The 23,521-nt window shown below is 47.7% G+C and overlaps 1 protein-coding gene across 1 annotated transcript in view; it reads right to left on the bottom strand.

Moving 5' to 3' along the window:
- Positions 1 to 23,027, bottom strand: part of slc6a17 (solute carrier family 6 member 17) — a 69,883-nt gene extending 46,856 nt beyond the window's left edge. Inside the window, exon 1 of the mRNA XM_041195676.1 lies at positions 22,742 to 23,027. Within this exon, the coding sequence (XP_041051610.1) occupies positions 22,742 to 23,027 (286 nt within the window). The remainder of the gene's footprint in view (positions 1 to 22,741) is intronic.
- Between the last annotated feature and the right edge of the window lie 494 nt (positions 23,028 to 23,521).

Consider the following 23,521-nt stretch of genomic DNA (forward strand, 5'->3'; position numbering starts at 1 on the left):
ACCGCAAATGCGGATACTTTATCGGGCTTCAAGATGGGGACGATGAGTACAGCCTATTCCAAAAATTGAACCGGCTGGATAATACCTAGTTCTTCTAGCCTCTTTAGTTTAGCCTCCACTTTCTCACGCAGGGCATATGTACGGGTCTTGCTCTGAAAAATCATGAGGCTGCTTTCGGATTCATGTAGGTTTTGGCTTGTAGCCCTTAATGTTGCTTAACTCGTCCCTGAAGACATTGTCATATCTTAACAATCCTGACAATTCCCCTGTCCTCATCTGGAAAACGTCAGCCCAATTTAACTTTATTTTCTGGAACCAGTCACGGCCTAGAAAGCTTGGTCCTTTACCCATTAGTACTATGATAGGTAGCTGGGCAGACTGTTGTCCATAGCCTACAGGTTTAATGGTGGTACCCCTCACCTTTACTTCTTCTCCAGGGTACATTTTCAGTTTGGCTGAAGTGTCCTCTAAATTTAAAGGGTGAGCACTCCCTCTCAAATACTGGAATGTGTGCTCACCCATCACAGTGACTGATGCACCCGTATCTACTTGCATATTTAGAGGTTTCCCATTTACACAGAGTGTTATGGTGATTGGGTCTGGCTTAACATCCTTGAGGTTGCAAAAAGGGTAAATATCAGACTTACTGGTACCAGGGTCTTCCACACTGTGTACTTGTAACATCTTGTTGGATTGGCTATTTGGCTGCCAGTTCGGACCTCACCCTGCATTGTCTCAAGAGTTTTTTTTCCCCACAATAATAACGTTCAGCTCCTTAAAATCAATAAGATTCAGGAGTGTGGCTACTCCCACATCGATAACATTAGACCTTAGGAATCACTACTGGACTACCTCCGCTGTATCTTTTAGTTCTATAGCTGACAGGAACCGCTTTCTTTTTTCTAGTGGCTTCGGCCGATTTGGCTGCCGGTTCCTGCCCTAATTGGTGTACGGCTCCACTTTGCACACCCTGCAGCTCCAATGCACCTGCCTCAACGCTTTCCATAGCGAGTGCAATCTCCATCACGCATTTGAAATTGATATCAACTTCCACTAACAACCGACATTGTATGGTATCATTGCACACGCCACAGACTAATCAATCCTGCAGCATATCACTCAGGGTCATACCAAAACTGCAAAGCTCTGACAATTGTTTGAGTTCACAACTTACGTCGCAATCGACTACCCCGGGTCTCTCACTTGCAAACTAAACTTAAGGCATTGCATTACGACTGGAGGTTCCAGTTACAAATGACCCCATTCCTCTGCAGAGGAGTCACATGGGTCCATCCGGCTGAAAAGCAGCACCTCAGTAATATAATTTCCTACTCACAGTCGTTGAGTAAACACAATACTTACAGACGTAGGCGAGAGACAGCGCCAGGATAGTTTTTTCCTCATTGCCAATTGTAGAAACACACTCAGGGAGGGTTGTTAGTCAAACAAAACAAACTTTATTTATACGAGAGCTTCCGTGACTGCTTGTATCCAGCCAGCCCCTCAGACAGCCGTCTTTTCCTAGGGAATCCCTCCCTCGAATTTATTCCCCCCATGCTAGCCACACAGTGGCTGAACAAATCACGTGACCCCCCTACTCAGCTGAACTGATCTTAAAGTGACAGTCATCACACTGCCCGTGATTCAGTAAGTTAATCAGGCACCTTACGCTTGATAACAGTGAGAGGAAGATTAACGGGTTTGATTTAATCTCTGTATTTATTCAGTACGTTTAGCCACAGTCTCTAAATGTGTAAATGTGACTTGGCTCTTTTTTAATTCATTCACAGAATGTGGACTTTGCTGGCTAGGCCAGCATTTATTGCCCATGCCTAATTGCCCTTGAGAAGGTGGTGGTGAGCTGCCTTCTTGAACCGCTGCAGTCCATGTGGTGTAGGTACACCCACAGTGCTGTTAGGAAGGGAGTTCCAGGATTTTGACCCAGCGACAGTGAAGGAACGATGACGTATTTCCAAGTGAGGATGGCTTGGAGGGGAACTTCCAGGTGGTGGTGTTCCCAACAAAGGTTACACTGGATCAGGCGAAGATGGTGGAGGGAAAATTCAACAACATGGCAGAGAAAAGAAGATTTTCACACAACGAGCGGTTCAGGTCTGGAATGCACTGCCTGGAAGTGTGGTGGAGGCAGGTTCAGTCGAAGCATTCAAGAGGGCATTAGATGATTATTTGAATGGAAACAAAGTACAGGGGTACAAGGAAGAGGCAGGGCATTAGCAGGAGGTCATAATGCTCTTTTCAAGAGCCGGTGCTGACACAATGAGCCGAATGGCCTCCTTGTGTGCCGTTAGGATTCTGTGATTCTGTGGAGATGTGGTGAAGGAGCGCCTGGACCTCTGTATATGCAGGGACGAACTGAGCACTTCACATTCATCTAGAAATGAACAGCTTGAGCAGTACTATCCAGGAGGGGAGGAGGAGGGGTTGTGAAATTTCCCCATGAAGGGGGAGTTGGGCGTGAAATTTCCCTGTAGTGCGGTGGCGGGGGTGGGGGGGGGGGGGCGGTGTGGAGATGGGTTGTGTGATTTATCATGGTGGGGGAGCTGTGTAATTTCCCCATGGTAGGGGCTGTAATTTCCCTGTGGGGGAAGGGCACAGTGTAATTTCCCCAAAGTGGGAGGGGGCTGTGTAATTTCCCCAGGGTAGGGATTGTGCAATTTCCCCAGGGGGAAGGGCACAGTGTAATTTCCCCATGGAGAGGGTGTAATTTCCCTTTGGGGAAGGGTACAGTGTAATTTCCCCATGGGGGGGGGGTGGTGTACCATCCCTGTGGGGAAGGGTACAGTGTAATTTCCCCATTGTGGGGGGGGGGGGTTGGTGTAACATCCCTGTGGGGAAGGGTACAGTGTAATTTCCCCATGGAGGAGGGTGTAATTTCCCTGTGGGGAAGGGCACAGTGTAATTTCCCCATAGTTGGAGGAGGCTGTGTAGTTTCCCAGTAGAGAGGGGGCTGTGTAGTTTCACTGAAGCACTTGCCCTCCACATCAGGAGCTCGGAGGCAGAACTGATTTAAAATGAATCCTAGCACCAATAGTCTGAGGTCACATTAAGCTGTCGGGCTCCCAGACTGACAGCCTTCCCCTCTTCTTTGTTTCACAGAATTCACCAGCCCATCCTCCCCTCCTTAGAATATTAACCCCTTGCTGCTTTAAGTTGCATCAAACACTCTCTGCTTCCTCCATCCTGGAGTAGCAAATTGATGCTAATTTATTATTGATGTACTTTATTGCCAAATTGTTCAGTATTTAATTATTTAAATGGACCCAAACATCCCTAAATTAGTAGGATAAGTTGAATTCTTTTGAAGGGTAATTGCCCTCAGTGTTAACATTTAACACTGTCACTGATCCTTTCATAGGGAGCTCCTGGGGTTGGTGTTAGCAATAAAAACAAAAAAAACTGCGGATGCTGGAAATCCAAAACAAAAACAGAATTACCTGGAAAAAATCAGCAGGTCTGGCAGCATCGGCGGAGAAGAAAAGAGTTGACGTTTCGAGTCCTCATGACCCTTCGACAGAACTTGAGTTCGAGTTCAGGAAAGAGCTGAAATATAATATGTCTTATATTTCAGCTCTTTCCTGGACTCGAACTCAAGTTCTGTCGAAGGGTCATGAGGACTCGAAACGTCAACTCTTTTCTTCTCCGCCGATGCTGCCAGACCTGCTGAGTTTTTCCAGGTAATTCTGTTTTTGTTTTGGTGTTAGCAATGTTGGATATTCATTCACTCTGATTAATGGAAATCCAAAACAGAATTCCTACCTAGTGGAACATTAAACAATTCCAGAAGCCCAAGATTCCCCTGTTGATGATAATGGACTGTTAATGATTATCATTGCATAACAGTATTTAAAAGAATGTTCTTTCATGACAAGTGTATAAGGTCAGGACTCTGCAATAAGCAGTTGGCATTTCATTGAGACAGATTTGGAATACACAAACTGCTGCAAATAACTAGCAGCAAAGAGATCGGTGAAAAGATCAGAGCAAAAACAAAAACAAAAATTGCTGGAAAAACTCAGCAGGTTTGACAGCGTCTGTGAAGAGGAAGACAGAGTTAACCTTTCGAGTCCATATGACTCTTCATCAGAACGAAAGAGGAATAGAAATGTGATGAAATATAAGCTGTTTAAGGGAGGGGGGGTATTGGACAGATGGAGCTGGATAGAGGGCCAGTGATAGGTGGAGGCAAAGGAGAGATTGCCAAAAGGACAAAGGAGCGTTGACGGTAACGATAGGGACTAAAGGATGTGCTAATGGTGACATTAAGGATAGAAGGCAGGACAAGCAAGGGGTGGGGTGGGACGAAGGGATTGAAATAGGCTAAAAGGTGGAGATAAAACAATGGGTGGAAATAAGTTTTTAAAATAATAATAGAAATAGGTGGGAAAAGAAAAAATATATATAAATAATTATTAGAAAAAAGGGGATCAAAAAGGGGGTGAGGATGGAGGAGAGAGTTCATGATCTGAAGTTGTTCAACTCAATATTCAGTCCGGAAGGCTTTAAAGTGCCTAATCAGAAGATGAGGTGCTGTTCCTCCCGTTTGCATTGAGCTTCACTGGAACATTACAGCCGGCCAAGGACAGACATGTGGGCATGAGAGCAGGGTGGTGTGTTGAAATGGCAAGCAACAGGGAGGTCTGGGTCATGCTTGCGGACAGACTGAAGGTGTTCCACAAAGCCGTCACCCAGTCTGCAGTTGGTCTCGCAATGTAGAGGAGACTGCATTGGGAGCAGCGAATGCAGTAGACTAAACTGAGGCAAGTGCAAGTGCTGCTTCACTTGAAAGGAGTGTTTGGGCCCTTGGATGGTGAGGAGGGGCGAAGTAAAGAGGCAGGTGTTGCACCTTCTGCAGTTGCATAGGAAGGTGCCGTGGGAGGAGGTTGAGGTGTAGGGAGTGATGGAGGTGTGGACCAGAGGGAACGGTCCCTACGGAATGCCGACAGGGGGAGTGAAGGGAAGATGTGTCTGGTGTGGCATCATGCTGGAGTTGGTGGAAATGACAGAGGATGGTCCTTTGAATGCGGAGGCTGGTGGGGTGATAAATGAGGACAAGGGGGACCCTATCATGTTTCTGGGAGGGAGAGGAAGTTGTGAGGGCGGATGCGCGGGAGATGGGCTGGAAACGGTTGAGTACCTTGTCAACCACCGTGGGTGGAAAATTTCAGTTAAGGAAGAAGGAAAACATGTCAGAAGAACTGTTTTGCAAAGTGGCATAATCGGAAGATGCAATGGAGGTGAAGGAACTGAGAGAATGGAATGGAGTCCTTACAGGAAGCGGGGTGTGAGGAGCTGTAGCCGAGGTAGCTGTGGGAGTCGGTAGGCTTGTAATGAAAATTGGTAGATAGCCTATCACCAGAAATTGAGACAGAGAGGTCAATGAAGGGAAGGGAAGTGCCAGTGATGGACCATGTGAAAATGATGGAGGGGTGGAAATCAGAAGCAAAGTTAACAAATTTTTCCAGGTCCAGGCGAGAGCATGAAGCAGCACCAAAACAGTCATTGATATAACGGAGAAAGGGTGGTGGGAAGGGGTCTGAGTAGGACTGGAACAAGGAATGTTCCACATACTCCATAAAGAGACAGGCATAACTGGGGCCCATGTGGGTACCCATGGCCACACCTTTTATTTGAAAGAAGTGAGACAAGTTTAAGGAGAAGTTGTCTAGTGTGAGAACAAGTTCAGCCAGACGGAGGAGAGTGATGGTGGATGGGGATTGTTCGGGCCTCAGTTCAATGAAGAAGCGGAGAGCCCTCAGACCATCCTGGTGGGGGATGGAGGTATAGAGGGATTCGACGTCCATGCTGAAGAGGAGGCGATTGGGGCCAGGGAACTGGATATTGTTGATATGATGTAGGGCACCAGAGGAATCACAGATGTAAGTGGGAAGAGACTGGACAAGGGGAGAGAGAGAATGGAGTCAAGATAGCAAGAAATGAGTTCCATGGGGCAGGAACAGGCTGACACAATCAGTCTGCCAGGACAGCCATTTTGTGGATTTTGGGTGGGAGGTAGAAGTCCGAGGTTGGGAGACTATGAGGTTGGAAGCCATGGAGGGAAGATCTCCAGAGGAGATGAGGACAGTGACAGTCCTGAAAACAATGGCTTGATGTTCAGTGTTGCGGTCATGGTCCAGGGGGAGGTAGGTGAAAAGATCAGCGCAGCCCTCATCTGACAACCCACTCATCCAGGGTTACTGAACAGCCTCAGGAGCAGGAATGATGTCCAATTTTCCCTTTCCCAAACAAGTGGTCCAGGAACTAACTATGAGGCCCAAGGTGAAGACTAGCTCATTCACAGGCCAGGGATCAAACACAGGTGCATCCAGGATTTCTCGGATTTCATTATCCGCTGTCTTAACCAGGAGGCCGGGGTGCTTGAACTTACGAATTTAAATCAATTTCTGTTGGCACTGCAAAAGAGTCACTAAAACAGAAAGTCAGACAAGCATGAAGCAGGTTAGTGTTCAAATTAATAGTTGTTCATTAGCTCCAAGTGACAGAGCACCAAGACTGAGAGCAGCAACACTAGGATAAAATGTTCAAAGTAAAATCTAAGCCTGTTTCTTCTGGCTCAACATTCAGATAAGCTGTCCTCAGGCTCAATCCAGCTCTTAATGACTGTTGCTGCTTTGATCGCTCTACAGTCAGAAAACTGACCACAGCTGACAAGGCAGATGCCCAATTTTGTGACTGGACCTAAATCGGCATTAGGATCTCGATCTGCATGGTCAGTCTGTTTCGGGTGTGCTGGACGACTACAGCACGGAGTGTGGCACAGAACCAGTAGAGGAGGAGTACATTGCGAAATTAATTCCAGTGCTTGGTGAATCAGGAAAGGGTGAAAACCTGTGCCCACCGCCAAGGCAAGTCTCAGAAACTCTCGTAACATTTAAGAAGTATTTGGATATTCACTTATGTTGCCGTAGCCTCCAGGGCTATGGACCAAGTGCTGGAAAATTGGATTAGTGTAGTCAGATCTTTGTTGACTGGCACGGCCACGATGGGCTGAATGGCCTCCTTCTGTGCTGTAAACGTCTATGAGTCTAGGTTTGGCGGCTGGTGGCCATTTAATTGTGCAGGATGGCGGCAGGCGGGGAGACCGTTACCTTCCCACCTCCACCCTGATCAAGTCCAGGGTGGGAAGGCCCGGGGCAGCCTTCCCACCACGCTGCCAATTGAGGCCCTTAAGTGGGCAACTGATGCAAATATGAGAAATTCACCCCCTCATAGAGGGATGTCAAATAGGCTCCTCAATGAGCCAATTGACACCAATTATCCCTGAGCCCACAGGAAGTTAGTGGTGGCTCAGGTATTAAATGGGAGTTGCAAGGCTCTCCCATGCCCCCCTATCAGGTTTGCCTGTGCCCTTGGAGGGTTGAGGTCCCATGTAGTCAGGCACTCTGTGCCCAATCAAGGGATCATGCTTTGAAAAGGGGGGGGGGGGCACTGAAAGCCACACTCCAGCCTTTGCCTCTGATGCCCATCCACAACTCCCTCCCCACAAATCCCACCCTGTGCTCACTCACACATGTCCAGGAATCCAGCGAGGTTCCCTGATGAGATCTCTGGAGCATTACCAATAGCAGCCACCACTCCCAGTGGCGCTGCTGGCAATGGAGAGCTGCTGGTCTCTGATTGGCTGGCAACACTATGGGCGGGATTTCCACCCCCAGGGTCCTAAATTCTGGGAAAGGCCAGACGCCGTCAGTTAAGCACCTGACAGGTACATAATTTGATTGGACCTCCCCCACAGAAACGATGTAGGGATCCCATCAGTTCCCTAACCAGTGGGTGAGACTCCACCCACCACTGCCCACATTAAATCCAGGCCCACATGTTGTAAAATATTCCCCTTATTAATAATAGCCCTTATGGATTAAGAGCATCTTCTAACTTCTTTGCTCATCTTCAGCCTGTGTCCTTGGGCAGAATCTCACGGGGACGACAGGAATCTCCGCCACTGGCACGACCCCTGCATTGCCTCTCTCCAGGAAGGCCTGCCACATCTTGTGCTTCTCAGGCGTTTAACAGGCCAGCGGCAGGCTTCATCCTGGGATCAAGGGCTCTGGGGGCTGAAGTCCCGCCTACCAGGAGCTGCTGGCAAATCAAGAGACCAACAGCTCCTCTGTACTCAGCACTGCCACTGCTCTGGGCAGCTGGTGGCTACTGTTGGCATTACTCTCACCAGAGAATTCCAACTGAGGAGAGACCCAGGCACAGGTGAGTGATGGTGGGAGGGGTCTCACAGGGTGGTGGTCACAAAGAAGGGGAGTGAAGTGGGTCACTAGCAGGTGGTTGCCTCTCAAAGGGCCCACCATCCCGATGCCTGGTTCTTTGATCAGGCACTCAGTATCTTTGAACAAGGGATGCGCCACCTCCACCCCCTCTCCCAAACCCAAGAGCCCACAAGCAAATACGCCAGGTTCTGCTGTCATGCTCTCACATGGCAAGTGCCCCACCTACCATTGGGTTAATACCAGCAGCGTCAGGGTGAGATCCTTTAAATTCATTATTAATCCAAATTAATTGTGGGAGAGTCACCTGCCATTGGCAGATTGATGCAGCGCTTCTCCTGTCATTAAGTGGGTTGGGTGCCATGTTTCCTGACTCAATGAGCTGGATTAAATTCCATCTGTGATTATTAAATGTGACATCAGTTAAAAGTGGAACAGGATAAATATAGAAAAATGAAGAATAGGGAAGGATATGGGGAGAGAGCACCTGTAGCTAAATTCAGTGGAACAGGAGCACACATTTCAGCCTGGTAATGCTGCAAATACAGCCCCAACAAGAGCATGCAAACAGATGAGTGACAGAAATCAGCACAAAACCTTTCAACAGTATTGCTGCAGAACAACTAGGGCACAAATTGTTTCCAGAAGGTTAGGAAATTATTTCAGACACCCGACAGTGAGGAAATCTCAGTTTCAGATTGCAGGTTGCAGAAAAGCATATGATGAGAAGTTGACCTAGTTTAACGAGAGTAGTAGCAGCTGCAATAGAGAACAAAGGAAGGAACGGCAAAATGGTGAACAACTCCCACAATCATCTCCTACTAAAATCTTCCCCTCTTTTTACCGTCTCCCCATTGCCCTGTAAACTTCAAAGTTATCCCACTGTCCCACTCTCCCATAGCCCTGTTTCTTGTGCTGCTTCAGGTATTTATTCAATATTCTAGTAAAAAGTTCCATTCATCTCTGTCTCAACCTTTCCCTCTAACAAAGAATTTCATATCTTTGAGTAGAAGAGTAGAAACATTTTTCTGACTCGCTGTCTCCTCACTCAATGATAATTTTAAATTAATGCCCTCGTCACTGATCCCCACCCAGAAAAATACTTTATCCCTATTCACTTTATCGAAACCCTTCATAATTTTAACACCTCAACTAAATCTCCTCACTCTTGCTTGTTCTAGTAGAAATAGCCCTTGTGTTTCCAATGTCTCCTCATAATTCTGGTTTTCTATTGCCTGGCATCACCCTGGTGAATCTACACTGTCCACTCTCTGGCTCACGTCCTTCCTATCACGGGCTCAAAACTGAAATTCCAAGTGCCTGGCCAATGTCTTATATCAATTATGGAAAAACTCAGCAGATCTGACAGCATCTATGGAGCGAGAAACAGAGTTAATGTTTCAAGTCTGTATGACTCCTCTTCAGCTCCAGCTCTGAAGAGTCATACGGACTTGAAACGTTAAATCTGTTTCTCTCTTCATAAATGCTGTCAGACCTGCTGAGTTTTTCCAGCATCTTCTGTTTTTATTTTAGATTTCCAGCATCCGCAGTATTGCTTTTGCCTTATATCAATTCATCGTTGCCTGTTTATTGGTATTCAACAAAAAGTTCAAAATGCTGTTTACCTTTTCATGGTTTGATCTTCTAACGTCTGCATTTTCATAGAATTGCCTGTCTTTCCTGGGCCAGCTCTTTAGTTATGCAATTAATCTCTATCCCCATTGACCTGAAAATGTTTTCCCATTCAAGCACTGAATCAGCGTTGAGAGAATTGTGTATTTGAATCTTTCATTCGGCTGCAGCAGCAGAAGGCAGGCTGAACATGGATAAAACGACATTTTCTCACGACTGCTCGGCATGCCAGTTTGCCACCATGGTCCTGCCTCCTGGCTGTTTTTATGAAGGCAGGTTCGGGGTGGGAGGAGGGGTGATGGCTACCTGTCCTCAGGCAGCAAGGACCCAATACGGACAGTTAAAGGGAATATCAAAGCCACTCTGCCAATGCCAATTGGAGTTTTCCAGTCAGTGTGCGGGCCCTCTGTTGAGGCTGAAACATGGACAAGGGTAGTCATCCGTCCAGCTGGAGACACCACCCACCTCTCACACCCATGAAAACTAGAAGTGACTGCTGCAGCCATTGACAGTCCAGTGGAGGCATTTCCCCCTATATGCTAACGGTTTGGAAGCTGTGAGCTCTTTGTAACTTAAACTTTTGAAAAGTCTTCAGAGGGTGCTCCATTTTAAAGTGCTCTCTCTTTCACTTACCTACATTGACAGCTCTCACCTTTTGACAGTGGAGCTACCAATGTGTCGATATTAATGGGCCTCCTATTGGCCCTCCAGCCTCTGGAGCACACCCGCCGTGCTTAATCAGACTGAGCTCCTGCAGGTGAACACTTAATTGGTCAGCTCTTCAAAAATCGCTTCCAGGGTCCTGCTGCTGGGAGTCTGGTGCATGAGCCAGAATTCAGCTCGGCAACAGGATCCTGAAATCCAGCCCAAGATCTTAACTCCATTTCCTTGCCCATTCCCCATAATCCTTCGATTCCCTGACAGACCAAAAATCTAAATAAATGCCAATCTTGCCCATGTCACTCACATCCTGAGATCGAAAGAAATGAACAATATGAGATTCCTACCCTTGGATAGATAGATGCTGACCTGTCAACTTTGTATGTTAGGGACAGTGATGAACAAGGTACAATGCTGGGTAAACAGGCTGCATTGGGACATTAAGCTGACCCAGCTATGGAATCCTTGTCATTTTCCCCTTTATTTTCTATATCTGCTCTCTTGGTTTCCTCAATCCCCATTAAACAATGCACAGCCATTGGCTGGAGAACCCAGTAGGGCGGGATTGAAAAAGTGCACAACGTTCTCAATGTCTGTCACCCAGGACTGCTCCACTGAAGACGTGGCCCCAAAAGCCAAGTAGACGGCAGCCCTCACCGGAACACCTGCTGGACGCAGTTGAGGCCCGCCACAATGTCCTTTACCCCCACTCTGGCCGCAGGAGGTCCAGCAAGCTCAGCAATCAAGCTTGGGAGATGGTGGCAGCAGTGGTCAGTACCAAAACTGCACAAAAGAGGTCAGGCACACAATGCAGTCTCTCTTCATAGCTGAAACGCTCCAGCCCAGGCAACAACTTGGTGAATCTCCACTGTACCCTCTCCAGTGCAATCATATCTTTTCTATAGTGTGGCGACCAGAACCGCACACAAGTACTCCAGCTGTGGTCTAACTATCATTTTATACAGCTCCAGCATAACCTCCCTGCTCTTATATTCTATGCTTCGGCTAATAAAGGAAAGAATCCCATATGCCTTCTTAACCACTTTATCTACCTGTGCTGCTGCGTTCAGGGATCTGTGCACCACAGTCCCTCTGATCCTTTGTACTTCCTAGGGTCCTACCATTTATTGTGTATACCCTTGCCATGTTAGTCCTCCCGAAATACATCATTTCTCAGGATTAAATTCCATTTGCCACTGCTCTGCCATTCTTACTAGCCCATCTATATTCTCCTGTAATCTAAGGCTTTCCTCCTCACTATTTACAACACCACCAATTTTCGTGTCATCTGCAAACTTACTAATCACACCTCATACATTCACATCTAAATAATTAATGTACACTACAAACAGAAAGCACCGATTCCTGCGGTACACCACTCGACACAGGCTTCCAATTGCAAAAAACAACCTTCGACCATCACCTTCTATCTCCTACCACTAAGCCAATTTTGGATCCAATTTGCCAAATTGCCCTGGATCCCATGGGCTCTTACCTTCTTGACCATTCTCCCATGCGGGACTGTGTCATTAGCCTTACTGAAGTCCATGTAGACTACCTCAAGTGCACTACCCTCATCTACACAACTAGTCATCTTCCTGAAAAATTCAATCAAATTTGTTAGGAATGATCTCCCCCTGACAAAGCCATGCTGACTATCTGCCAGAGAGGATTTGCAAATTAGTGTCAGAGCCCCTGCAATCTCCTCCCTTGCCTCACATAGCAGCCTGAGTCTGAGTCTGGAGATTTATCCATTTTTAAGCCCGCTAAAACTTCCTCCCTTTCAATGCTAATTTGTTCAAGTATATCACAGATCCCCTCCCTGATTTCTATACCTACATCATCCTTCTCCATAGTGAACACAGATGAAAAGTAATCATTCAAAACCTCACCTTCGTCCTCCGGCTCCACGCACAGATTGCCACTTTGGTTCCTAATGGGTCCTACTCTTTCCCTGGTTATCCTCTTGCCCTTAATATATTTATAAAATGCCTTGGCATTTTCCTTTATCTTGCCCGCCAGTGTTTTATCATGCCCCTCTTCGCTCTCCTAATTGCTTTTTTAAGTGCCCCCCTACACTTTCTATACTCCTCGAGGGCTTCCGCTGTTTTCAGCCCTCTGTATCTGCCATAAGTGTCCTTTTTTTACCTTATCCAATCCTCTATATCCCTTGACGTCCAGCATTCCCTGGACTTGTTGGTCTTACCCTTCACCTTTATGGGAACATGTCGGCCCTGAACTCTCACTATTTCCTTTTTGAATGACTTCTGATGTAGACTTTCCTACAAGTAGCAGCTCCCTGTCCACTTTGGCCAGATCCTGTCTTATCGTATTGAAATCGGCAGTCCCCCAATTCAGGACCTTTATTTCCAGTCCATTTTTGTTCTTTTCCATAACTACCTTAAATCTTACAGAGTTATGGTCACTATCCCCCAAATGCTCTCCCACTGACATTTCTACCACTTAATTCTGTAAGATTAGGTCAAGTACCGCCCCTTCTCTTGTAGGACTTTCTACGTGATGGCTCAAAAAGCTCTCCTGGATGCACTTTAAGAATTGCACCCCCTCTAAACCTTTCAAACTAAGACTATCCCAATTAATATTGGGGAAGTTGAAATCCCCTACTATTATTACCCTATTATTTTTACACTTCTCTGAGATTTGACTACATATCTGCTCCTTTATCTCCCCTGACTGTTTGAAGGCCTATTGTACACTCCCAGCAAAGTGATTGATCCCTTTTTGTTGTTAAATTCTACCCATATGGTTTCATTTGAGGAACCTTCTAAGATACCATCCCTCTTTGCTGCAGTAATTGACTTCTTGATCAATAGTGCAATGACACCTCCTCTATTACATCCCCCCACCCCCACCGACCCATCATGCTTTAAGATTCTATACCCTGGAATATTGAGCTGCCAGTCCTGCCCTTCCCTCAACCATGATTCTGTGAAACCAACAATATCATATTCCCATGTGTTAATCAACATATTTAATTCATCTGCCTGACTTGTCAGGCTCCTTGTGTCAAAATAGATGCAATCCAGTCTTGCATTATTCCCTTGTGCCTTAACAGGTCTATATTTGCTCTGCCTTCCAGACTGACTTAGTTTCTCTTCTATATTTGGCTGTGCATCACCCACTACTGTACCTCCACTCTGTATCCCATCCCCTTGCCAAATTAGTTTAAACCCCCCCTTAACAGCACTAGCAAAACCTACCTGCAAGGACGTTGGTCCTGTTCTGGTTCAGGTGCAACCCGTCCGACTTGTACAGGCCCCACCTTCGCCAGAAACTGATCCAATGATCCAGGAAACTAAAGCTCTCCCTCCTGCACCATCTCTTCAGCCACGCATTCATCCTCTCTATCCTCCTATTCCTATACTCACTAGCATGTGGCACAGGGAGTAATCCAGAGATTACAACCTTTGAGGTCCTACTTTTTAATCTGCTACCTAGCTCCCTAAATTCTTGTTGCAGGACCTCATCCCTCTTTCTACCTGCCCTGGCATGTGTCTTGCTCCCACTCTCCTCATCTGTCTTCACGCAGGACAGGATGGCACACAATCGTAGGGAGAGATCCCAGACTGGGGGTGGAATGCCGGAGCTCAAGGCCCTCTCTCAGTTCGATAACCGAGCCATTGAGCTGGCCAGAGGTCGTGGACCGTGCCTGTGGCAATGGTGAGGTTGGCGGCAAACACCCAAGTGGGGATCCTGCACCAGCTCATCCCTCAGCCAAACTGTGAGTGCATTGCTCTGTTTTAGAGTCGCCTGCTATGCATTATTTATCTATTTTCTTTCGTAGGAGCCTCAGCCGAACACCCAATAGCCTCAGCCAGCCAGACTCTTACCTCGAGCCCTGCTGATACCACAGATGAGAATCCTGAGGACAGCAGATGCGTCACAGCGCTCACCCACACGCTCCACCAGTGCAGACACACACCTTGGTGGGACCTGGTTCCAGAGTAGGACCAGGGTCACAAGCTGGTGAGCACAGCACACAATTTGGTCCACAGTCAGTGGAGGCAGGGACATCTGAGGTCACCAGCCAGGATTCTACTGAGTCTGAGTCAGATGACTTGATTCCTGACTCGGTCCTAATTCAGTTGGTGGAGCTGCAGCACAATCACAGGAACATCAGGAAGGGATATCAGCTGCTTTCCTCAGATTGCAACAGATGATGGAGGCAGGGGGAGGTACATAGATCCTTGTTAGGTAAGGGAATCAATGGTTATCGGGAGTAGATGGGAATGTGGAAATCGAAACACAAACAGATCAGCCATGATCTTATTGAATGGCAGAGCAGGCTCGAAGGGCCGAATGGCCTACTCCTGCTCCTATTTCGAATGAGTCTTTCTGTGTTCAGTCTGAGGTGATAGTGTCGACATCGATAGCACCGAGGTGAACACTGGCAGGTTGGCGGCCACCATAACCACCAAAGGGTCCAGGACATCAGTCCTGTAGCTGCACTCCATTGAGGCCCTTGGTGACATCCATCAGTGGTCATGCAAGAGAGAGGCAGGACACCTAGATCTCACTCCAGCTGCCCCTTCTCCTCAAGCCAGGGGTCAGCCAGGGGCCCTCGGGGACCCAGAGGGAGGAGGACCAGCAGCTGGACATCCCGGGGCCATCCACACAGGTGACTCCAGGAGTCCCCAGCCGATCCCAATACCCTCTTCCTGTGACCCCATTACCTCCAGGTCCAAAGGCCCCACAGCAGGACATCCAAAGCAGGCTAAGGCCCTCCAGGTCTTGGCGCTCCAGCGGACGCCTGCCAAAGTCATCACAGACAACAGCTGCAGATGTCGGGGATGCACACAGATGTAGCGATAGAGCTAGGAAGATCAAGAAAGTTTAGGAGCACAATGGTGGCATGGATGTTCACAACATGTATATAATGTTCACAAGTGTAAACAGAATCACTCCCATTTCACATCTCCTCTTGTGTATGCCTCCTTTTTATGATGATCTGTGTTGAGTGTGCTTGTGGAAGGAACATCTTCACATGCTTCGCAGGGTCATGTCATGTTTATTCTGGTCTGTGTGAGAGTGAGGTATTCTCCCATCTCATCTGCATTCTTGAAAGGTGACAGTGTAGTGTACAAGGAGAGATGTGTTAAAGCATGGAGAAGGGTCATATATCGTGCAACTCCGTGTGCTCTCTGTCTTCCAGCAGGGTTTTCATGCCTTGAGCCCACACTCAGAGCTCATGTACTCGCCTGTCTGCCAACTGCATTTCCAAGCTAAGCTGACCATAAGTGGGAGGACCCTGCCACCTCAAGGTGCCGAAGCTCCGACCCTCTCGGCCAAAGTATTGCCCTGGTGCTCGAATCTACAACCTTGATTGTTTCTCATCCTGTAATTGTTTGTACTGTGGCCACACAGGCCTGCTTCCCTAACTGACAGTGCCGGATGTTAATGTGATGGAGAAGGTGGTGACACAGAGGGCTGAGTCATCTCTGATTAGATCCACAACTGCGGACCACCCTCGGCTGCCTTGGCCCAAGCGTCACCGATCAGTTTCACCATCGTGATTACACAGAATGTGTTGTTCCATTGCTGGAGACGGGTCTCCTTGAGGGGCTTTGTCAGGCTGAAGGCAAATAGCTATGAGCCCACTGAGGATAGTGGAACAGCTCCTGGCTGTTTCACCACATTTCTACTTCCCTTTAGTTCTGAAGAAGAGTCATACGTACTCGAAACGTTAACTCTGTCTTTCTCTCCACAGATGCTGTCAGACCTGCTGAATTTTTACAGCATTTTTTGTTTTAGCTCCTGGCTCTTGTAGGCTGCCAGGAGCTAAATCTGAGATGTTGAAGAGACACTTGAAGAGGGAGGACCTTTTGACGTTTGAAGCCAAGACTCCCTACTCTAGTTAGTGCCTCATCTCATCAAGGACACACGCTCCCAAGGCTTCATCATTATTCAAAGGATCAGGAAAATGTGGGCTTGATGTGTAATTACTCACTCTCAGATTGAAGTGCCTGGGTGGAATGAGATGAATGGCAATGCTGGTGCTCACACTGGCCCATGACGGAGTGCTCTGGTCCAAGAAGGTACTCATGCAACCCGTCATCCTCCTCATGGAATCTGGTGGCTATCAGGGCCCCACGTGCATACCTGCCTCGCCTGGCCTGTGCAATGGCCTCTTCTGCTCCTGTCTCGGCTTCCTTGAGCTCATCACCTTCATTGCCTCCAACGTGCTCTTCATTGGAGGAGACGTGCAGCTCCTCCATGTTGGCATCTGGCAAGTCCTCCCCACTTTGCAGTGCCAGGTTGTGCAATGCACAGTGAGACAGGATGATGCGTGAGATCCTCCGGGGACTGTAATGGAGTGCTCCACCACATCTGTGCAGACATCGGAATTGCATCTTTAAGATGCCAATGGTCTGCTCCACCAATGCTCGGGTAGCAGAATTCTGAGTTTGCCGCATGGACATCATCAGCCATGTCCTTTGTGGGTACGCTTTGTCACTGAGGAGCCAGCCCTGGATCCTGTGTGGGCCCTTGAAGATGTCTGGGATCTGTGATCTACTCAAGGTGTATGAGTCATGGATGCTTCCTGGATATCTGGCAGAAAACTGCTGGATCAGTTTCTTATGGTCACAGACCGGCTGTACATTGAGTGAGTGGAAGCCTTTCCTGTTGATGTATTAGAATTCCTGTTGCCAGAGAGCTTTTATAGCCACAAGAGTGCAGTCGATGGCACCCTGCATCCGGGGGAATTCGGAAATCTCAGCAAAGCCCAGCGCCAAGCGCCCTGGCTTGCTTGATCTTTGTCAAAGTTGACATAATTGTGGGCCTTGGTAAAAATAATGTTTGTGACCTCATGAATGCATTTGTGTGTGGACACTTGAGAGAACAAACAGAAATCCCAAATGGAGCCCAGGAAGAGCCACTGGCGTAGAAATTCAGAGCAGCCGTTACTTTCACAGCCACTGGCAATGGACCCCCCACCACCGCCCCACCCCACCCCAACCCCACCTCCCCCCCCCCCACCCCACCCCACCCCCCCCACCCCCCCCAACCCAACCCCCAGTCCAAGTGGCACCAATTCCTGGAGAATGTGGCAAATTTGAATCACCAGATCCCCGGACATACAGAGGCATCATTGACACTATCTCTCACTCATCTGCACATAAGACATGTCATTTCTGTACACCCTTGGTCTTGTAAGGCACCTACACACGACATCTCTGTGCACCTCATCCTGTGTGTCTGCAGGGAGCCCCAGTTTTGAGGGTTTAGCTCCTCCCTTTGGCGAGCCTGGGGCCTCCATCGCAATCTTCCCCTTCTTCTATCCTGCCTGTAGCAGCAGCAATAAATCCAGACTCCAATTTCCTGTTGGGCTCCTGTCTGCAGCATCAGTGAGGAACAAAGGAGGAGGACCTCCTCGTGAACCTGCTCCTGGGCCTGGCCAAGTTGGCCATTAACAGGTCCAGGCAGCGGGCGATCGACAGGGGAGTCCCGCCCGATTGTTTGTCCCTCTTCCGCGGCTATGTTCACTGCCGGATGTCCCTGGAGAGGGAGCACGCGGTGTCTGCTGGCACTATCGAGGCCTTCCGTGCTCGGTGGGCACCGCGGGGACTGGGGTGTTTTGTTGACCCCTTTAATCACATTTTGATTTTAAGTTTGTAAGGTTCCTTTAAATTTTTGTCCTTGGTTTTACAGCTGACCTGAATTAGGGGCTGTGCCTGATTTATCCCAATTTTGTTGATTTGGTTTTCATTTAAAAGATTATCAGTGAGAAACAGGCATGAGTCAGCATCAGTCTCCAAAGGGCCTATTTGTGTCGATGACTCATCAGTGAATCTGGATTCAAGGGCTTTGTCCCAGTAGCGGAAACTAATCACCTCAAAGTTCCAGCCAGCGCTGGGTCCATTTGAAGGTGCACCTTTCCCTGCCCTATCACTGGCCCTTTATCCAGCTCTACCTGCCCCACCCCCCTCAACCAGCTTATATTTTACCTGATTTCTATATTTCCTTAGTTCTGATGAAGAGTCATACGGACTCGAAACATTAACTGTATCCCTCTCCGCAGATGCTGTCAAACCTGCTGAGTTTTTCCAACTATTTTTGTTTTTGTTTCAGATCTCCAGCATCCGCAGTATCTTGGAATTTTAAGAGTCAGGTATGGGAACACAGGTGAGTGGATGTAGAATTTCACACCACTGGCTGTGTCGTAAAGATATTAATGTGTATAATGTTATTGGAAATTATTTTTTAAAATAGAATTCTAGTGGGAATCTGTGTCTAAGGTGCGTGTCTGTGTCTGTCTTAATTGGATTAAAGCCAGCTAGTCTGGCTGTTTATGGGGTATGTGGAACATTGCTTGTTCCAGTCCTACTCCAGCCCCCTCCCACAACTCTTTCTCCGGTACATCGATGATTACTTCGGTGCCGCTTCATGCTCTCATCTGGACCTGGAAAAATTTATTAATTTTGCTTCCAATCTCCACCCCTCCATCATTTTCACATGGTCCATCTCTGACACTTCCCTTCCCTTCCTTGACCTCTCTGTCTCAATTTCTGGTGATAGACTGTCCACCAATATTCATTACAAGCCTACCGAATCCCACAGACTCCCACAGCTACCTCGACTACAGCTCCTCACACCCCGCTTCCTGTAAGGACTCCATCCCATTCTCTCAGTTCCTTTGCCTCTGTCGCATCTGTTCTGATGATGCCACTTTCAAAAACAGTTCCTCTGACATGTCTTCCTTCTTCCTTAGCTGAGGTTTTCCACCCACAGTGGTTGACAGGGCCCTCAACCGTGTCCGGCCCATCTCCCACGCATCCGCTCTCACACCTTCCTCTCCCTCCCAGAAACATGATAGGGTCCCCCTTGTCCTCACTTATCACCCCACCAGCCTCCGCATTCAAAGGATCATCCTCCACCATTTCCGCCAACTCCAGCACGATGCCACCACCAAACACATCTTCCCTTCACCACCCCCGGGCGGCATTCCACAGGGATCGTTCCCTCCGAGACATCCTGGTCCACTCCTCCATCACCCCCTACACCTCAACCCCCTCTCATAGCACCTTCCCATGCAACTTCAGAAGGTGCAACACCTGCCCCTTTACTTCCCCTCTCCTCACCGTCCAAGGGCCCAAACACTCCTCTCAAGTTAAGCAGCATTTCACTTGCACTTCCCTCAATTTAGTCTACTGCATTTGTTGCTCCCAATGTGGTTTCCTATACATTGGAGAGACCAAACGCAGACTGGGTGACCACTTTGCAGAACACCTTCGGTCTCTTCGCAAGCATTACCCAGACCTCCCTGTCACTTGCCATTTCAACACTCCACCCTGCTCTCATACCCACATGTCCATCCTTGGCCTGCTGCATTGTTCCAGTGAAGCTCAACGCAAACTGGAGGAACAGCACCTCATCCTCCGACTAGGCACTTTACAGCCTTCCGGACTGAATATCCAGTTCAACAATTTTAGATCATGAACTCTCTCCACCATCCCCACCCCCTTTCCGATCCTCCCCTTTTCTTTTCCAATAATTTATATAGATTTTTCTTTTCCCACCAATTTCCATTATTTTTAAATGTATTTCTATCCATTGTTTTATCTCTACCTTTTAGCCTATTTCGATCCCTTCCCTACACCCCACCTACACCTACTAGGGCTATCTGTACCTTGCTTGTCCTGCTTTCTACCCTTAATTAGCACATTCCTTAGATAATATCACCACCTTCAACACCTCTTTGTCCTTTTGTCTATGACATCTTTTGGCAATCTCCACCTATCACTGGCCCTCTATCCAGGTCTACCCCCACCCCCACCCCCCCACCTTAAACCAGCTTATATTTCACCTCTTTTCTATTTTTACTTAGTTCTGTTGAAGAGTCATACAGACTCGAAATGTTAACTCTGTCAGACCTGCTGAGTTTTTCCAGGTATTTTTATTTTAGTCTGGGTGTTTGATGTTTAGTAGTTTTGAGATGTTAACTGGGCGAACAGTAAGGAGAAGAGTAAGATAAAGTGTACATATGCATTTGTTGAATAAACTATTCGAGACTGCGGGTATAATCTTGCACCTGCTAGAAGAAGCCAAACAATGTGCTTATTTTCTCAGCTTACTAATAAAATTGGTGCTATGAAAGGGGTTTTATTGTTAGAAGAGCTGAAGTTTACAAGACCTAGTGATGCAATGGAAAATTTACATTCAAAGGGAAAGCTAGGTATATAAAGAAAGGAGTTTGTGTGTGTAAGGTAGGGGCATTTGAGACCTAACCAGCCTCCAACCAATTTGCAAAAAAACCTCATTTGGAATTCATAAGGTCAAAGGTGCTTTGCCTCGTGTCTATTTAAAGTCTATGGGTTACTGTTGCCTTAGTGGAGATTAACCACTTAGTGATGGTGGTGATTAATTTGGGGATTTGTTAAAAAGTTATTATAGTAGTAATTTGTAGCCATGTGCATGGGCGGGGCGGGGGGGTGTGTGTGGGTGGAGGGGGCAGCAGGGTTACCTGCCCACAAGTTGCAGGTAGCCAACTGAGCTGCTTAAGGGCTGATTAAGGTGCGTTGTCAGAAACTGGGATTTTTCAGTCATTCTCCAGGTCTCCACTAACAAGGGGGACAGGGCAGCTGCCTGGTGGTGATAGGCCAGGGCCCAGCACTCCAGGCAGAGTTAGAGGCCCTGCTTGCTCATCTGGGTTCAGGACAGCTGCAGGTTGCTCCGTAGAGGACTCCCAGCTCATCCTCCACCAACCCCCAGAATGTTTTCTTCAATCTTAAATTTGAAATAAGTTGGAGGGAGAGGGTGACTTCATCTTGGAGTGCCCTCTCTCTCCCACCTGCTATGACAACCTGGGGCTACTTCCAATAGGAGGCTTCCAATTTTGAGAGCCTGCCACTATCCTTGGTTGGTTAATTCAGGGACAATCACAGGTGAGTGATGTTCCCCACACACTACCTTCTTAATCCCCAACTGATCCTAACGAAAGTTCACAGAAAAATCTTGCCCTCTTTGTCTGGAGTTGAGCAGCAATCCAATGTGAAATTTAACTCAGCAGTCACTGCCCAGAACTGAAAAGGCTTATTCCAGACCAACAAGTTTCACCCATCATTAAAAAAATACCCCACTAATGCATCCCAAACACACATTGCTTCCTTCCCTTCTCCAATGCCACTGCCACCCCCTCACCCAAAAACATACCCACAAAATGTACCTGGATGTTGCTTGCCCTTTGCCCTGTTGGAACTGGTCATTATTGGTTGACCTTGCTTTCCTCTGCAGTCGTGGAGCAGTTATTCAATTGTGCGTGCTGATCAGGACAGGCACCCTATCCAGACAATGTTGCTGATGACTCTATGGAGCTAAGTCAAGTATTTGCACCCATGTTACACACTATTTTAGCAAATGACTAAAACTATAACCTAGTAAGTAAAGCACAGATGATGAAAAACATCCACAGCCGATTTATTGCTGTAACATTTTACCAATAAACACAGATACTGAGAGATGAGTTTTGAGATCAAATGACCAGCACAATGACTCATTTTTGTTTACTAATTAAAATGCAATCAGCCACATCTAGATTACCAATTAGCCGTATGTGGATAGTAACTAACAACATTCTAATGGACAACCCTCCGTAGATCCAGCTTCTTTCGTTCTTTACTAGCATCTCTATTTTATCAATATTATTATGACCATTCCTTCTCCAAAATTTCCTCTTATTTCTTCAAGCCACAATTCTTCCCTTTCTGCCCCTGGGCAACACACTCCCTCCCTCCACCTCCCCCACTTCATTCAAATTGACTCATTGCATTGCTCCCAAGACTAAACCATTCTCTAGGACTCTAAGTCATGGGAGACTCCACCTCCCTCAGTCTCCTCCCCACCCCCCTCAGCCTCCCCTCCCAACTCCCTCAGCCTCCCCTCCCAACTCTCCTCCCAACTCCATCTGCCTTCCTTCCCACCTCCCTCAGCCTCCCTTCCCCCTCTCCTCCCACCTCCCTCAGCCTCCTCCTATCTCCCCCTCACCTCTATCAGCGTCCCCTCCCACCTCCCTCAGCCTCACCTCCCTTCGCCCTCAGCCTCCCACACCAGCTCAGAGATTTTTATTCCCAGTCTGACCCAACCTTCTTTCCATTTCCACGATGTGTGGAATTGTGGCCCTTGGCTCCAGTTAAAAACCCTCAGAAGGTGTATGGATTCCAGAATCTTCTCCTTACCTCCACCATTTTTCTGACACAGGTAGGGGAAACGCCAGACATTTCCCAGGCCCACCGAGTAGCCAATCTGTGCCAGGATGTACTGTAGCTTATTGTTCCAGACTGGCCGATCGTCACTCTCTATTGCTTTCTCTCCATCCTTGTCCTTCGTCACTGGGACTCCTCCTACATTCAGTACACTGTGTTTGTAGTCAACAGGTTCTTCCCCAGCGAGTAGGTCGGCAACAGATTCTGTGACCGGGTCATTGCTGTGCTCTCTCTGCGTAACTTTACTATTTTTCGGCATTGGGCAGACCTACAGGCCAAACTTCATAAATGAGAAGCAGAGGCGGATGCCGAGGTTCTGGAATATTCCGGGCCTCCCGATATTGCTCTAATCAGTAACTGTCTTCAGCTGGATAATCCTAATTGCAAAAAATATTTACAAGTTAGAACTAATGATGAACACAAATTCCACGCTTCCCCCAGAAGGTCCCACACATCCCCCAGAGGATCCCACACTGCTCCCCAGTGGATCCCAGCTTCTCCCCAGAGCATCCCATGCTGCCTCCAGAAGATCCCAGAGAATCTCAAGAATCCCACAAATACTAACACGCACTCCACTATAAACACCCAATCTGCATTCCAAAAGGAATATTCATGTCTGAATATTTCCTGTAATGGGCATTGTTGGGAGAGTAGAGGAATGAGGCTCAATGGTGTTTGGAGGTAAAGGGATGGGGTCCAGAATTGGGCAGAGTAAAGGGGTGGGGTATGACGGGGAGTGGAGGTACAGGGATG

This window comes from Carcharodon carcharias, chromosome 9 (assembly GCF_017639515.1).
Source record: "Carcharodon carcharias isolate sCarCar2 chromosome 9, sCarCar2.pri, whole genome shotgun sequence".
NCBI classification, from domain to species: domain Eukaryota; kingdom Metazoa; phylum Chordata; class Chondrichthyes; order Lamniformes; family Lamnidae; genus Carcharodon; species Carcharodon carcharias.